This window comes from Phoca vitulina, unplaced genomic scaffold (assembly GCF_004348235.1).
Source record: "Phoca vitulina isolate PV1807 unplaced genomic scaffold, GSC_HSeal_1.0 scaffold7, whole genome shotgun sequence".
Classification (NCBI taxonomy): Eukaryota; Metazoa; Chordata; class Mammalia; order Carnivora; family Phocidae; genus Phoca; species Phoca vitulina.
In genome coordinates this window covers 11,102,034-11,120,873 of record NW_022589710.1, presented here as the reverse complement: position 1 = coordinate 11,120,873, position 18,840 = coordinate 11,102,034, and the positions used below count along the sequence as shown (strand labels likewise).

At 37.0% G+C, this 18,840-nt stretch overlaps 1 protein-coding gene across 2 annotated transcripts in view; it reads left to right on the top strand.

Moving 5' to 3' along the window:
* Nucleotides 1–18,840, top strand: part of BAZ1A (bromodomain adjacent to zinc finger domain 1A) — a 93,371-nt gene that overhangs the window by 6,872 nt on the left and 67,659 nt on the right. For both annotated transcript variants that reach the window (XM_032404939.1, XM_032404938.1), the window contains one exon: nucleotides 6,979–7,257. In XM_032404939.1, coding sequence (XP_032260830.1) covers nucleotides 6,979–7,257 — 279 coding nt within the window. The remainder of the gene's footprint in view (nucleotides 1–6,978; nucleotides 7,258–18,840) is intronic.

The window sequence follows — 18,840 nt, the reverse complement described above, 5'->3', positions numbered from 1 at the left end:
AGATATTTAAAGTGTACAATGTGAGGGGCGCCTGGGTAGCTCAGTCGTTAAGCGTCTGCCTTCGGCTCGAGTCGTGATCCCAGGGTCCTGGGATCGAGCCCCACATTGGGCTCCCTGCTCCGCGGGAAGCCTGCTTCTCCCTCTTCCACTCCCCCTGCTTGTGTTTCCTCTCTCACTGTCTCTCACTCTGTCAAATAAATAAATAAATAAAATCTTTAAAAAAATAAAGTGTACAATGTGATATATTAATACTGAGATGGCTTTTCTTAATCATGTGGTTTTTCATCCTCGGAAGACTAACATGGGCTGCTTTAGGTGCTGGTCTCAGGGTCCCAAGAAGGTGAGAGCAGAAGTCTCTCAATGTCATTTCTTTTTTTTTTTTTTTTAAAGATTTTATTTTATTTTATTTTATTTTGACAGAGAGAGACCCAGCGAGAGAGGGAGCACAAGCAGGGGGAGTGGGAGAGGGAGAAGCAGGCTTCCCGTGGAGCAGGGAGCCCGATGCGGGGCTCGATCCCAGGACCCTGGGATCATGACCTGAGCCGAAGGCAGACGCTTAACGACTGAGCCACCCAGGCGCCCCTCTCAATGTCATTTCTGTATTATGTTGGTCAAAGCCAATCTCAAGGCTAGCCAGATTAAAGAGGTGGTAAGATAAACTATCTCTTGTGAGAAACAAGTATCAATCATGTTGCTAAGGAACCTCCAGACCTTCCGCTCTCTTTGGAGAAGGTCTACCACTGAGCAGCTGGTAAGATTTTATGCTTGGGTCATCCTGATTGGATTTTGGGAGTTAATTGGTAATCTCTCTGCAGTTAATCCCTCTTGGCTACCCTTCCTCGCAATGCCAAACTTTTTCTTCAAAGATGCTCAAGTCTTTCATGAGTTCCTCTGACATTGTTCCTCTATCACACTGGTTATTCTATATAATTTTCTAGGATCTCTTTGCAAATATGGTACCTGAACAGTTAGAATTGATGCTATTTATTGAGTGTACATATGCTAGGCATACAATATTATTATCTTACTTAATTTTCATATTAACTATTCATGGAAGATATCCCCATTTTATAGAGGGGAACCAGGTTCAATGAGGTTGTGTAATTTACCCAAAGACACATTCTACAAGTGGTAAACTGAGATTCAGACACTTTCCTCTCCTTCACATTCATATGTGTACTTTCTGTGTTTAGATACACATAAAAATAAATGTGGGCTGCCGATGAAGAGTATGTTTGTTCATTACTCTTGACAATATGCTTTGGAGAGTCTGGAGATACTGAGATAATTTGTCCCCCTAGTGAGGAATGAATGTATAACACAGTAGCATAAACCATGTGTGCTATGGAGCCTGTGTAATGGGACCATAGATAATGGAGCTGATAACTGCTGGGGAGTTGAGGATGCACTGGAATAAGGAGAGAACATCTGAGTTGGGTCCTGAAAGATGGAGCTATCAAGACACAGAATGGAGGGATACCTGGGTGGCTCAGTCGTTAAGCGTCTGCCTCAGCTCAGGTCATGGTCCTGGGGTCCTGGGATTGAGCCCCGCGTCGGGCTCCCTGCTCAGCAAGGAGCCTGCTTCTCCCTCTCCCACTCCCCCTGCTTGTGTTCCCTCTCTCATTTTGTCTCTCTCTGTCAAATAAATAAAAATCTTTAAAAAAAAAAAAAAAAGATACAGAATGGAGAAAAAGGGCATTCTAACCAGAGAATGCTCTAAAGAATACTTTTTAAGCTGAGGAAACTATAGAAAGGCATAGAAGTATGAATTTGCAGTTTCCCTTAAAATTTGCCTTTTTTACATTCATTGTTAAGCTAGGACTTTTGTTAAGCTACTATAATGTTTTACTTTTGTTGATTTCCATTTAGGGTTTTTTAGTCTCTAGATTTAAAAAATCTTTATTGCTATCCCCCACCTTAGTGTCATCTGCAGATTTTAGGAGCCTGCCTTATATGTCATTATCTAAGTCTGAGGCAGCACTAAGTAAAGTGCAAAGTAATACGTCTTTAATGGTTTTTAAAATTAAACAATATATTTTTAATTAATGTAACTTTCCTTCTGATCATTTATGAATAAATGTAATAAATGTAATTTTCATCTAGCTGGTTTTTCTCTAAATAACATAAGGCATGTTAAGTCAGCCATGCCCAAGATCTCCTACTAATTTCCTGCTCTACAGAGTTTAGTGATTCATCACTTAGATACAACACCCAGTGCTCAGCACAAGTGCCCTCCTTTTTTTTTTTTTTTTAAAGATTTTATTTATTTGACAGAGACACAGCGAGAGAAGGAACACAAGCAGGGGGGTGGGAGAGGGAGAAGCAGGCTTCCCACAGAGCAGGGAGCCCGATGTGGGGCTCCATCCCAGGACCCGGGGATCATGACCTGAGCTGAAGGCAGACGCTTAATGACTGAGCCACCCAGGCGCCCCCACAAGTGCACTCCTTAATACCCATCACCCATATAACCCAGCCTTCTGCCCACCTCTCTTCCAGCAACCTCTCAGTTTGTTCTCTATAGTTAAGAGTTTTATGGTTTGCTTGTCTCTTTTTTCCCCCATGTTCATTTGTTTTGTTTCTTAAATTCCACATATGAGTGGAATCATGGTATTTGTCTTTCTCTGACTTATTTTGCTTAGCATACTATAGTTCCATCCACGTTGTTGCAAATGGCAAGGTTTCATTCCTTTTTATGGCTGAGTAATATTCCAGTGTGTGTGTGTGTGTGTGTGTGCACGTGCGCACACGCGCATACACGCGTGCATTTGTGTGTGTGTATGTGTGTATACCACATCTTCTTTATCCATTCATCGGTTGATGGACATTTGGGTTCTTTCCATGATTTGGCTATTATTGATAAGGCTGCTATAAACATCAGTCATGTATCCCTTCAAATCAATATTTTTGTATCCCTTGGGTAAATACCTAGTAGTGCAATTGCTGGGTCATGGGGTAGTTTTTGAGGAACCTCCATACTGTTCCCCAGAGTGGCTGCACCAGTTTGCATTCCCACCAACAGTGCAAGAAGGTTCCCCTTTCTCCACATGCCTGCCAACATCTGTTGTTTCCTGTGTTGTTAATTTTAGCCATTCTGTATGTCATGTCATTCTTAATCTTATTCTACTAAATTTTTAGTTTTCCAAATAACCCTGTAAGTTAACAGTATGTTGCCCTTTGATCCTTAGTTTGTTCCCCAGAGTGTTGGTTGACTTTATGTTAATTAAAGGTGTGTTCTTGCTGGCAGTCGAGCTGGTAACTCAGAAGCAATTTTTTTCTTAAGAAATAATGATAAAGAGCAGAAGTCATCGAACTTTTTCTTAAAGGGCCAAATAAAATCACATTTTAGACTTTGTAGGCAGTGGTGTCTGCTGTACATACTGAACTCCATAGAACGTAGTGAGAAAGCAATCATAGACAATACCTAAAGGTACGGGTGTGGTTGTGTTCCAATAAAACTACAAAAACAGGGGGAAGGCTAGATTTGGCCTCCAGGCCAGTAGTATACTCATCTCTGGTAAAGAAGATAGTTGAAGGAATATAGTAGTAAATCGGACACATAATCTATATTAGCCTAAACATATTCATGTAAAACAGTATTTTGTTTTTTAAGAATTTTGTTCACAATAGTAAAATGTGCTTCTTGTAAAATTTTCATGATCTTATATTCTTATAGAAATTGAGGAGGCACTGTTACCTACCCCCTAGAGTTCACTATTATTAACAAAATCCTACATATTTGAATGTGTATGGCAAATGGATGAAGAGCAGAATTACAGAAGTGTGAGAAAGTGAAGGTATAAAATGTTAGAGATGGTGCCATGCTGGTAGGAGGTAATGAATCAGGAGAAATATATTCCTTGGGCCTTTTTGCTTGCTTGTTTTTTTGGTGTGTTTGTTTTTTTGCTTGCTTGCTTTAAAATGGCCGTGGTAGTATGTCCTTGTCTCCCTCCTCCTGAGGGTAGATCTTTGTACACAGCAGGGCTGTAATGTAACAACTTTGCAGAGTAGATAGATACAAGGGAAACAAACAGTACAAACATATTGCAAGAGGAGGTGGAAACCTGGGTGTAGAAGAGCCATGTACAACAATGGTTACTGACTATCCTGTTTTTCTGCCTTGTAACACATGTTTAATGGAGGTTTGTGGCACTTGTGCCGTTGCTCTTTGGTATTTTGAACAATGTGAACACATCTAAATACTGTTTATTGCACCTTAGTATAAAGTCTGTCTCCCTGACATCGCATGAAATACCCTAGGCTATCAAATACCAAATCACTATGGTTAGAGCCATGCTGTCCAACACCGGAGCCATTACTTGGCCCCCGGGGGTTATTAAGAACTCGAAATGTGACTAATCAAAATTAAGATGGGCAATAAAGGGTAAAATACATACTGGAATTTGAATACTTAGTACCCCCCCAAATTTAAAATGTTTATGTATTAAAGAATTTAAAATTGATCACATATTGAAATAAAGCATTTGGGGATATACTGGGTTAAATTTAAATAAAATATGTAAAAGTAATTAATTAATATATAAAATTAGTGTTTCTCTTTAAAATTTATTTTTTTTAAAGATTTTATTTCTTTATTTGAGAGAGAATGAGAGAGAGAGAGAGCATGAGAGGGGGGAGGGTCAGAGGGAGAAGCCCACTCCCTGCCGAGCAGGGAGCCCAATGCGGGACTCGATCCTGGGACTCCAGGATCATGACCTGAGCCGAAGGCAGTCGCTTAACCAACTGAGCCACCCAGGCGCCCTCTTCGAAATTTTTTTAATGCGGCTACTAGAAAATTTAAAATTATATGTGTGGCTAGCATTTTATTTCTGTTAGCACTGGTTTAGAGACTAGATAATGTAAATTTGAAATATATTTTTCTTAAACAGTATTAAATACAGTTTAAACTATTAGAAATATACCTCACATACATCATGTGCTGATTCTGTATTGGCTTGTTAACCTAAGTCTTACAGATATGTTTGTTCCAATAATAAAAAGTCTTAAAACTTTTACAAAGCTTTCTAGTGAACTGCAGTTTTAGGCAGTAAAACTTAAGACCTCTTTCAAGATCCATCCATTCTTTCATTTTATTCTGCACCATTAATAACCACTTACTGGGTATCTCTGTTGTCGATCTCTTAGCTAATAAATTGTCTATGTGACATAGATTTTCTTGTTTATGAGAACCGTATTACATTCATCTTTTCTGTCTCTGGTATTTCTTTCTACAATCCTACTTTTCCTTTATTACCTAACTCTTAACACCACTTCCTCCAAAAAACTGTTCTAGTATTTCTTGATCATTTTTGCCTGTCTCTCCTCCTTCCCTTCCTCTCAACTCCCAAAGGATATCTACCTATCTTTTAATCACTTTGTAATTTTAATTTTAATGATATACATCCATTATCTCCTCTACTAAAAGGTACTACTCAAAGGATCTTTGTACTGAATTAGGCTTATGTAACTTGGCATGTGCATCTACCTCTGTAGATCTCATTTATGTTAGGATATGATTAATTTCTCTTTATTTTCATAGATTTCATTTTTGTTGTTGTTCGTTCTACAGACAAATATACAAATGAAACTATGTTAAAGTACACCAAAGTATAGAGGAAGGAAAGACATTTACCTCATATCTTTACCACTTAGTGGCAACCATTATTACCCTTTTTGTGTACGTCTAACATTTTCTAAAATTTGTTGATTGTAAAAATAATACAAGTACATGCTCATTATACAAATTCAAGCAATACAGACATATTCAGAATAACAAATTTTCCTCTTCCTTCCTTCGCAGTCCTTCCCTTTCTCCATAGGGAACATCTGTTTATAGTATTTGTATAAGTATGCATTTTTGTTATTCTAATTAATGAACGTGGGTTTGTGTTATTCAGTGATTTGAGTTTTTTCTACTTAATGTACCTTAGAAATCTTTCCGTATTATGGATCTCTTGCATTTTAGAAGTGACTGGATAGAATTTTTGAAAAGAAATAAATGCTCATATTAAGAAATTCCAACAGTGCAGAAAAGCACTCAGTAGAATGGTCCCCCAGGCCCATCCCTACTCTGTAGCTATTGCCTTGATTTTTGTATAACATTCTAGAAATCTTTTATGCTTCTTAGGCTATCTTTCTTTTCCTGCCTTTCTCTTTCTTTCAAGTGGGACCATATTATATATATTGTTTTGGTAAGGTTTTACTTTCAAAAATATAGGAGGGAATCAAACTGGAAAGTTTTTTTTTTTTTTTCCTGTGAGCATGTTATTTAAGAACTCTCCTCATACTATTTAATGACTATGATTTTTCATTATATGAAGTACTGTAATTTACCTAACCTTTGTCATCATTAGATGCTTAGATTTGCCAGTTTTTCACTATTATGTTAGAGCTCTTTAAAGTTCATACTTAAAGGGCGCCTGGGTGGCTCAGTAGTTGGGCATCTGCCTTCGGCTCAGGTCATGATCCCAGGGTCCTGGGATCGAGCCCCGCATCGGGCTCCCTGCTCCGCAGGAAGCCTGCTTCTCCCTCTCCCACTCCCCCTGCTTGTGTTCCCTCTCTCGCTGTGTCTCTCTCTGTCAAATAAATAAATAAAACCTTAAAATAAATAAATAAGTTCATACTTAAGTGCTTAAATTGTCCCTAGTGTTTTGGCTGCTTTGGAACAAAAAGTTTGAAGATTAGAAGAAAAAAGAAAGGTTGAGTTTATTTTCAGTTTCACTCCCAATTTCAAAAGTGATGGAAATTAAAGTCCAATTTTAGCTGAACGTACCTTAAAATTGCAAAATATAAATGTCTAGTTTAAATATACTTTTTCTTAGGTTTGTATTAGTGTGTAAGTTGACCAGTTAGTAAATCCTTCCTTGTTCTATGATTCTTTGTAAAATTTTGCAATGAGGACACAATCCTTTATCAGCTTTTAATGTAAAATTTGTGAAATGATAGGTAATGAATGGATTTTTGTTTTTGTTTTTTAATCAGTGACTTTTTTGAACGAACCATTCTGTGCAACAGTCTTGTGTGGAGTTGTGCTGTGACGGGTAGACCTGGACTGACCTATCAGGAAGCACTTGAGTCAGAAAAAAAAGCAAGACAGAATCTTCAGAGTTTTCCAGAACCACTAATTATTCCAGTTTTATACTTGACCAACCTTACTCATCGTTCACGCTTACATGAAATTTGTGATGATATTTTTGCATATGTCAAGGATCGCTATTTTGTTGAAGAAACCGTGGAAGTCATTAGGAACAATGGTGCAAGGTAAAGTACTTTTTAATTTTTTCTTTCGTTACGCATACATTCACATTACTTAAAATTCAAAGTACACAAAAAGGTAAACTGAGGAAAGCTTCCCTTCCTCTCTCCTCCCACTACTCTCTTACCCTCCCCAAAGATAGCCCTAATGTTAGTATATTTTTCCAAAGCTTATGTCTATACAGACCACCAAAAACATGTATATGCATAGGTATTTGTACAGATACGTGCACGTGCACACACACACTCTCCCATCCCTTTTAATGCCAAAGGTAACATACTTGATACCTTTTTCATTTAAAATATCTTGAAGATCAGTCCATTGCTTTATGAACCACCTTTCTTCTCTTTTTTGTTTATTATATAGTAAGTTCCATTGTATGGAAATTGCATCTTTATTTCCAAGTTAAAAAAAAAACCTTAAAGATATCAATTTTGTCCTCATTATGTTACCTGATAGTTTAAATATGCATGTATTTCTTGCTGGGTTTTAGTAGTTCCTCTGATAATATGAGGACTGAGTTTTATATTCTCCACTGAGTTCTCTCTTACCCAGCTCTTCAAGAAAAAAATGAATTTTTCATATGCAAAAATTTTAAATGACATTATCTATGGCATTAAGTTAAAAATTATTACAGCTTTCCTGAAGTCTTAAGTATTTGTGATTGGCTAGTCACTGATATTTATCATAATAATCTTTATTTGCTCTAAAACTTTTTATAGCCTCTTGGAATTATATGTAGTATCCTGTGTCTCATTTCTTTCACTTACTGTATTGTTTTCAAAGTTTATCCACATTGTAGCATGTATCAGTATTTTATTTTTATTGATAAATTCTACTTTATGGATCTGTCACATTCTGTGACAGACGTTTAGATTGTTCCCACTTTTTGGCTATTATAAATAATTCTGTTACAGGCATGCATGTACAAGTTTTTGTGTGAACATATGTTTTCAGTTCTCTTGGGTATATACCTAAAGGTAGAATTGCTAAGTCATATGGTAACACTATATTTAGCGTTTGAAGAACCTCCAAACTTCCAGAGCAACTGCATCATTTTACATTCCCACTAGCAATGTATGAGAGTTGCAGTTTCTCCACATCCTCACCAAGACATATCTATGGACAATTTGTTGTTGTCCATCCTTTTTATTTTGCCATTCTAGTGGGTGTGGAATGGTATCTTTTGGTAATTTTCATTTACATTTCCCTAATGACTCTGTCAAGCATCCTTTCATGTGCCTACTGATCATTTATATATCTTCTTTGGAGAAATGTTTGTTCTGGTCCTTTGCCCATTTTTAAATTGGGTTATTTATCTTTTTTATTACTGAGTTGTAAGAGTTCTTTGTGTTTTTGGATACAATCCCTTATATGATTTGCAAATATTTGCTTCCATTTATGAGTTGTCTTTTCACTTTCTGGATGGTACCATTACCAGTACCATCTCCCTTTGCTTTTAATTTTTGTTCCTACTTATTAATAGCATATACCTTTTGTTTCGATCTCTGGTAGTACCTACCAATGGTCCTAAAGACTGCTTCATCCACCAGAATTAGATTTACTGGAAAGAGCATGCTAAATTACAGAGAAATGGAATAGAGGCCATTCATAAGTTGAATTAGTCAGTATAGGTACTCTGGATCTTCTCACCTCAGTATTCTTTTCTTATTGTCTCATTTACCTTTAGGTTTTCCTCCCCTCTTCCTTGTTGCATTTTACAAATACAGATTAGGTGCTTCCCTCCTTACCAAGACTTTCTGTTTTGAAATAAGCAATCAGCTGACAGATTCTTCTAGAAGATCCTTTGTCACTGGTATGGCAGAATAGCAAAGACAACACCAGACTACTTGACTGAGGCAACAGTTGAGCTCTTTATCCTCCCAATCCTGATTATCACCCAGCTTGCCTGCCAGTTGTATAGACATTTGTTCTCTGCTACTTCCTTAGAGCTTACAGGAGAAGTGAGAGAATCAGTGGTCTTATGTAAAGAACACTAAACTAGGATATTATATTATATTATATTATATTATATTATATTACATTACATTATATTACATTATATTACATTATATCATATCAGCAGATACGACCTCATTGTTTCCATTTACAGATGAGGAAATAGAGGTCCAAAGAAGTCAAATGATTTTTTTAGTAATGTGTATCATATATTACTGATCTCTTGCTTTTGACTTGCACTGTTCTAGACACTGGAGATATAGCAGTAACAAAACAAAGTCACAGAGCTCCCATTCCAGTCTTACAAGTAGTAAGTGGTAGGATTTAAATTGAAGTAGAGTTGACTTACAGAATCATTTCTTTCACTGTATCATTGTCTCCTTAGTTTCGGATTCTGCCATTTATTTGCTCTGAGCAAGTAATTTAAACTCTTTAAGCTTTAGTCTTTTTTCATCTGTTAAATGGACCCCTGCCTTATAGGTTTACCATATAGGATGAAATGATACAATGAATGTGAATTTTTTTAAGCTGTATTATATAATATTGCCATTTGATACAGGTGCCTTGTTAGTATTTGAATGTGTATAGTGGGGCCATGCAGTTTGACAGGATTTTTTTTGTTTTTTTGAGAGCTATCAGTAGTAATGTGGGACTACAGTAACTGCTTGGACCACTGTAACTGGGAATCCAGTTTCTCTATTGTAGATCTGAAAGGAAACCCCATAGTTAACAATTTCACTGTCTAAGAAAGACATAGTTGTTTGTTTTTGAAGATAGTCATCCCACTTTTGTACGTGGTCTTCCAAAAAATGCTACACAAGCAGTTTTAAGGCATCTGAGTTTCAGTTAACTTTATCTTCTTTTTAACAGCCTTATTATCATTGTTCAGTGAAGGGTTGGGAATATGGTGACCTAGAGCTCAGTGCTTACATGATAAATTTGTCTTCTCCACTCCCTGCCCACCCCACTCCCCCCACCCCCAGGCCTGGGATTGGAGAATTTAATCAGGAAAAAGAAGGTGGGAATCACACAACAAATAACACATTTGGGATTGTTGAGTCCTCTCTCAGTTGAAGGATAGGGCTAGAGTTTGAGAGAATCTGAAAAACTGAATCAGAATATAATTGTGTATTTGGTAATTTTTTTAAAATTGGGCTTTGGGCAACTTGTTTTCAGACATTTTACAGGCACAGTCAAGATATTCTTGGAGTTCATAGGAGATTTGAAGCAACAGATATGAAGAGGTACCTCTAAAAAAGTAGGTATACTGACAGCAAGAAGTGGCACCTGATAGGAAAGAAGGAGATGGAATAAACGTTAACTACTGGTTAATGGTTAAATATCCTGGCCTGGCTTAGTATATGATTTGGTAGCATTAGAAGACATCGCGGAATTGAAAGTATACTAGCATTTATTGAACCTTTCCTGTATGCTAGGTACTGTGCTAGATGCTTTCATTTTAATTCTCATGATACTGATAGGTGACCCAGAATTTTCCAAAAGTTGTATGCTCCTTGGTATTTACTTGAAGGAATTGAAAATTTAAAGTCCACACAAAGACCTGCAGATGAATGTGTATAGCAGCTTTATTAATAATTTCCAAAATTTGGAAGCAACCATAATGTCCTTCACTAGGTGAATGGATAAATAAGCTGGTACATCCAGGCAATGGAATATTATTCAGTTCTAAAAAAGAAATGAGCTGTCAAGCCATGAAAAGACATGAGGAACCTTAACTGAATATTACTGTGTGATAGAGGCCAATCTGAAAAGGCACATATGTGTGGTTCCAACTGTAAAAGGCAAAACTATGGAGACAGTAAAAAGATCAGTGGTTGCCAGTAGTTGAGGTAGAGTTGGGGAGATGTGAATAGGTGGAGCACAGAAGGTGTTTAAGGCAGTGAAAATACTCTGTATACTATAATGATGGATACATGTCATTATACATTTGTCCAAACCCATAGTGAAACACACCAAGAGTGAACTGTCATGTAAGCCGTGGCCTTCGAGTAATGATGATGTGTCAGTGTAGCAAATGTACCTCTGGTGGGGGGGATATTGATGAGAGGCTATGAATGTGGGGCGGCAAGAGGTATATTGGGAAGTCTCTAGATCTTCCTCTCAATTTTGCTATGCACCTTAAAACTGCTCTAAAACACTAAAGTCTTTACATTAACAATAAAAGTTATGTGCTCTGCTTATTAAGACTGGAGTTTATCATTTTTTTAAATCTGTTTTTTTCCTATAAAGATTCATGTATATCAAAGAAAATTATGAAGGGTGAAGTCCTAGAGTGCATTTCCCAAGTGCTCCTTTCAGAGATAATCATTGTCAAAAAATTAGTACATAGTTCTTTTTTCTATACTACACTAAATTTTAAGGAAAAGAAATAGCAAGCAGCTTTTTCACCTAGTAGTGGTTTGGATATCTTCTTATATCAAAAGACATAGATGTGCGTTTTTAATTGGTTTTGCATAAACTGATTAAAATATTGGTTCCTAAAAAGCTTACTTGCTTTTTCTGAGGCTGGAGAAAGTTATTCCTTTTGCTAGCCTTATATGAATTTTCCCTTTGAAAATTAAAAAAACTGCATTTTTTTCCAAATAATCTCTGACCTGGGTGCCTGGGTGGCTCAGTTAGTTAAGCATCTGCCTTCGGCTCAGGTCGAGATCTCAGGGTCCTGGAATGAGCTCCAGGTCTGGCTCCCTGCTCAGCGGGGAGTCTGCTTCCCCCCCTTCTGCGCCTCCCCCCAATGTGTTCAGTCTCTTTCTCTCTCTCTCTTTCTCTCAAATAAATAAATAATCGTTTAAAAAAAAAAAATCTCTCACCCTTGACTGACAGACCTTTTCCCCAATGTAGTTTAAATCAGTGAAATAGCAGAATTGGATTTGCACCAAAGAATTTCAGTTATGGCCACATTTTCCCAAATATTATCCCCATACTACTTAGAGATCTTTCAAATTTACAAAGTGTTACCTAATTAAGAAGCATAAGAGATTACAGTTCAATATTGTTTTTAGAATTGTCATGTAAAATAAAGATTATAGAATTCTTTTTAATCTTAGAAACTGGTATTGGTTTTGGCATTAAATAGTGACCAACCAACTAGAGATTTTAACTATTCAACTGTTAAAATATATTCCCTGTAGCTTTCTATGTTTCATTGGTGGAATGCTTTAAGCACTTTAGTCTAATGAAGTAAGAGAAAGTTAGCATTAAAACCTATACTATAGAAAGTAGGCACTTAGTATTTATTAGAAGTGGAAATAAGAAAATGAACTTTTAAATCTTTGGGTTCTTTTTTTATATTGCTGGCCTAAACGGTATTAGTGAATCCTAATTAAACTGCATTAATATTGAAGACAAAGAGAAATACTAAATATATTGAGAAGATAGGATGAACATAAAAGATATAACTGAGGACCAAATCTAGTGATTATGATTTAAACGTACATGCTTGAATGTTAGTGACGTGATCCAGGTGGGATTAATCAAAGAGAAGTTTTTGGGAAAGGGTTGACTAGAAATTTGAAGGCAGAGAGAGAAAAATATAAATTAGTAAAAAAGGATTAAAGGAGAAAGACTTCTTATTTAGGTGTAAAGATAGTATAGAACTTTTAGCAATGTGTATTAGTCAAATTTGTATTATAACTCTTTTTTTAAGATTTATTTATTTGAGAGAGCGAGCATACGCACACAAGGGAGGGGAGAGGGAAAGGAAAAGCAAATCTCAAGCAGACTCCCCACTGAGTGGGGAGCTGGACTCCGGGCTCAATCCCAGGATTCAAGATCACAACCAGAGCCAAAATCAAGAATTGGACACCTAACTGACTGAGCCACCCAGGCACTCCATGTTTTATAACTCTTTTTCAGAAAGAAGGCTTTCTGTCACTCAGCTTACACTACTGATCTTTTTTGTTTGTTTGTTTAAGTAGGCTCCACGCCCAACATGGGGCTCGAACTCACAACCCTGAGATCGAGTCACATGCTCTACTGACTGAGCCAGCCAGGTGCCCCAGTACAGATCTTTTAAGGTCAAAATTTCTGGTTCTCAGCCAAAGAGAGTCCTTAGCAACATCCCCAAATTGTTTCCGGTGACCCTAGGTATGTTGATATAATTTTTAATACCAAAAAAAAAAAAAAAAAGGAGGCTGTTTGGGACAACTATTCTTTCTTTGGAATTCTAAGTTAAAGTGGAAACCACCTTCTTTAGATATATATTGTGTTTGTTGTATGTACCAAAGACCCAGACTTACAACCTGATTCCTAGATTGTCATTGCAAGTTCAACAGTGAAAATTTAGAATCCTTATTTACTTGCATAATAATGTATTAGGAGGCCATCCTGGGAAACATTTTTATACTCTAAAAATCCCTAAGCAGTCACAAAAATAAATGAAAATGATTTTTTAAAGATTTTATTTATCTGTCAGAGAGAGAGAGCACAAGCAGGGGAAGCAGGAGAAGGAGAGGGAGAAGCAGGCTCCCCGCTGAGCAGGGAGCCCGATGCAGGGCTCAATCCCAGGACCCTGGGATCATGCCCTGAGCCAAAGGCTGATGCTTAACCGGCTGAGCCACCTAGGCGCTTCTGAAAATGAATTTTTTTTTTTTTTTTTAAGATTTTATTTATTTATTTGAAGAGAGAGACACAGGGAGAGAGGGAACACAAGCAGGGGGAGTGGGAGAGGGAGAAGCAGGCTTCCCGCTGAGCAGGGAGCCCGATGCGGGGCTCGATCCCAGGACTCTGGGATCAGGACCTGAGCCGGAGGCAGACGCTTAACGACTGAGCCACCCAGGCGCCCCTGAATTTTTTTTCTAAACAAGTTTATTTTAAATCACCTATAAAGCTTATGTTGTATTTCTGTATGGACTCAACAAAATAGTTCAGCTTAACAAAATAGTTTAGTAAAGTTTAATCATACAACCTTAACTCATTTTCTTCAGTATTCTAAGGGTCTTCAGTTGCATTAGCCATTAGGAGCATCTGCCTAATGCCTTTCAAAAGTCTTTGAATGTTAAATGTTGCAGGTGAGGGTAGTTAGTCTCTGTGGCAACTTCTTTATTGATCCTTTGCACTAACACCAAGTACAGTCAGCTGAATCTCCACCAGGACTTACAGTCATTACCATGGGGGTAAGAAAAAATGATAAAAATGGGGAGTTGGCTAATAAATTGCAGTTCACCTCTTTCCTAACATAAAAGGGAATCAAATGTTTGTTTGCTTCAACTTGTATCTCAATGCACTGGTTAGTAGCAGGATGGTGAAGTAGAACAATAGTTCTGAAGTTCTTAGTTACTTGTGGCGGGAGAATATTAGAGGCTAATATCACAAAAGAGGGGAGACTATGTTTATCTACTTCTGTCCTGAGATCGCTGTTAGAAATAAAAGGGAAGTTCATTTCTACATGGTTATTACACAGGTTCAGGTCTGAGAAATTTGAGCCTCTTCTGAATAAAATCTGTGTCCTACATCTTTTCCTACCTACTTCGTGCTCTTTTTCATGTGGCCAATATAAGATCAGTTTTCAGTGAACAACTTACCTCATAGATACTTTGAATTTTTCTGAGAACAAGATAAAATTGTAGTTTGTTAATTCTCCATGCTGTCTTAGAGGCCAATAGTATGGTATGTAAGTGGAATTCATTTGACTTATGGTTCTGAATTACTATTTTAAAAATGGGGTTATCTATCTTAGACAAAGTCAGAGACCATCCAAAGATAAAAGTTAAAGGAGAAATAAGTGAAATGACATAAGTTAAAAAAATTTTCAATGAAAAGGAGTGGTAAAAATACAAATAGAGGGGCACCTGGATGGCTCAGTCAGTTAAGTGTCCGACTCTTGATCTCAGGGTCATGAGTTCAAGCTCCACGTTGGGCTCCACACTGGGTATGGAGCCTACTTAAAAAAAAAAAAAAGTACAAATAGAATCTACTCATCACTAAAGGCCAAGCAAAATTCTTTGTTTCAACTAAAAACATATGCCAAGAGAATAATTCTGAGCAGAGTTCAGTACACTTTTTTTTAAATAAAGGGCCAGATAGTAGATATTATAGACTGTGTAGTTCATATGGTTTCAGTCACAGCCACCCAACTCTGCTGTTACAGTGCAAAAGCAGCCATAGACAGTATGAATGAGCATGGCTGTTTTCTAGTAGTTCTTTATTTATAAATACTATAATTTGAATATCCTATTATTTTCACATATCACAAAGTAGTCTTCTGATTTTTATTTTAAACCATTTAAATATGTATAAATTACACTTAACTTGCAGACCATACATACAAAAAAACAGGAGGTAAGTTTGATCTGGCCTATAGGCCATACTGTGCTAATTCCTGGAATGAGGGAAGGGTTACTGCTTTAAATAAGGGTTATAGAATAAAATCCCAGAGATCCCGTTTTTGTTTAGAACCTCAGAGTTTGGCATGCAGAAGTGGCTTGGTAGGGTGGAAAAAGCCTTTGGAGCCAAACTGACTCTTGTTTCTGGGAATCTTCTTTCATAATCTGTAAAACTGAAGTAATATCTATATTCATATGGTGGCTGTATTAGCTTTTGCTGCATAACAAACCACCCTCAAAATTTAGTGGCCTAAATCAGTAAACATTATTCTCAAAATTGGTTGGCTGGAATGTTCTTACGGTCTGGGCCGGCCTGTCTGGGGCTGGATTATCAAGTCCTCTACTTTAGAATAGCCTTACATGTCTGGGGCCTCGGACTAGGGTGGCTACTTTCATGTGGCCTCTCATCCTTCAGGAAGCTAATCCAAACTTGTTCCCAAGGTGGTAGCAGGGTTCCCAGCAGCAAGAGAGGGCAAGCTCCACTGTGCAAGCACATTTCAAGCCTTAGCATGCTTTGTTTACTAGTATTCCATTGACCAGAGCAAGTCACATGAACAAATCCAGAGTTAATGTGGGAGGGATGGAAGAGGTATGATTCAATGGGGGCCATAGCTGCAATAATCTGCCACAATAGTTAGTATTTGTTAGTAGGCCAGCATAGTACCTGGCGCATAAAGCACTCAGTCAGTGTTAGAGCCTTCCTCTACTTGTCAGAGATGAGTGAAGAGTCTGACAGCTGTGATGATTCAAATTTTTTTAAGTCAGTCCCTAATTTTCTTGTATCATAGTCACTGTTCTTGAGAGTTTGCTACATATCATTTTAGGGAGATGATGACAATCCCTGTAAACTTTTGAGAGCTTACTATATGCCACACACTGTTCTAAGCTCTTTATTTATATGCTCTTATTTAATTCCTGCAACAGCTTATGTAATAAGAGCTCATTTGCTCATTTTACAGTTGAGAAGTTCATACATAGACGTTAATTAATTAAAACTTGATCAAGGTCACCAGTGAAATTTCCAAGCAGAGGTAGTGTCAGAATCTACTGCTTCTGTTTGGGAGGAATACATACATACATACCTAAATATATTAAAGGATAGCACTTAAGCAGGATTAAAAGATTGTAGTTGAATGTGCTCATTGATCACCCACCATTTACTCTTCCCTTTACCTGAGCATTTTATAATTTGTCTAAGTATGAAGAGAGATAGGATTATACATATGTGGTTAGATTATCTTTTGATGATTTGTTCTGAGTGATTGATACAGGTCATAAGGTTGAGTGTCTGAAAATCAGCATCATCTTTTGACCATTGATTCAAAGGGGAAAAAAATTACTAATATTTAAACAGGTTCCCTTGTTCTTTAAATTCTTCGTCATTGTTCTTATCACAGGGTACCTTAATTTTTCTTTTTTAAGATTTTTTTTTTTTTTTTGAGACAGAGAAAGAGACACTGAGAGCAGAAGCAAGGAGGAGGGGCAGTGGGAGAGGGAAAAGCAGACTCCCTATTGAGCAGGGAACCCAATTGGGGGTGCAATCCCAGGACCCCGAGATCATGACCTGAGCCATAGGCAGACGCTCAACCAACTGAGCCACCCAGGAGCCCCCACAGGGTACCTTAATTATTTTACTTCTGTACTCTAAGCTGTTTAAGCTTTCTTCTTTTCAAATATTTTGCTTCCAGATGGAAGAATGCTATTTACTAGCAACAAAAGGTGACTGCAAGCATGGGGAAGACTATAATTTTTATTTTTTGATTTTTCTATCTTTTGACATAGTTGCCAGGAATGAAAAAATGCAATTATTTATGTCTTTTTTCTTGGAGGTAGTAGGGAATATTCTAATTTAATACTTAAAGTATACACAAAGCTAAGTTTTATATGGTTCATTCAGTAAGCATTGTGTGCTCAGTTGTTACTCTTGAAGGTTTTGAAAGGAGGGTAGTGACTAAGACAAGAACTAGGGACTTAAGTTTAAGTGCAAGAGAGAGAAACACACAAATCAACATGATAATTCATTTGATCAGTGTTGTAAAGAAAATAAAACTTGATGGGATAGAATCTTGAGTCATATTTTTTTGTTTTAGCCAATTAAATTCAGTATTTTCTCCATAAACCACTGTGTTGGATGCTACAGGATAATCCAGCATGAGTAAAGCATTAATACTTACTGTTCTCAAGCAGAACATAGGTAATAAGGATAGAGTTTGCAGGGCAAAGATCAGTGAAATACATGACTGACCAACAAAGGATTGAATGAGAAATGCCATAAGGGACATAGAGGGGAGGAAGAATTGGAGGAAAGTAGTCAAAAGGTACAAACTTCTAGTTACAAGATAAATAAGTACTAGAGATATAATGTACAACATGATTGTAGCTAACAACTGCTATATGAAATATAAGAAAGCTGTTAAGTGAATATATAAATCCTAAGAGTTCTCATCACAAGGAGAAGACTTTTTTTGTTCTTTTCTTTTTATTGTATCTGTATGAGATGATGGATGTTAGCTGAATCTATTATAATCACAGTATACATACATCAAATCATGCTATACACCTTAAACTTCTACAGTGATGTATGTCAGTAATTCCTCAGCAAAAGTTGGGGGAAAAGAGACATAGATAAGTTTTACTTTGTTAGTGAATATATCACTAACATTCAAATAGAATGAATAAAAGATCCTGTAATGCCAAATTAATTTAGCACTCCAATAATAATTTGCTATGATTGGCCATTAGAATGGGCTGATGTTTTACCTTTTAGTTATCTTTATGAAGGTATGCTTGCATCTTCATCTGCTTCCGGTCAGTGAGTCAGTGTGTTGATTTTCATTGTTACCACATTAAGAATGTTACTGACCTGAGATGCCTGGGTGGCTCAGTCAGTTGAGCGTCTGCCTTCAGCTCAGGTCATGATCCCAGGGTCCTGGGATGGAGTCCCACATCAGGCTCCTTGCTCAGTGGGGAGCCTGCTTTTCCCTTTGCCCCTCCCCCTGCTTGTGTTTTTTCTCTCTCTCTCTGACAAATAAATAAATATATAAATAATTTTTTTTAAAAAAGAATGTTATTGACCTTAAGGATAGTAAAAAAAAATATTCAGGTTATTTCCTTTGAGCTTCCAGCTAGAATTTGAGAACGCAGGAAGTAATTGGTATAATTTTGTCATCTTAATTTGTTAGTTGTGTATATAATAATTTCTTTGCCAATTCTTATTTTTTATGTACTATATTTTGATGTGCAGAAGCCATCTGACTTTGATTTGACTAACTCAAGTTGTAAGAGACA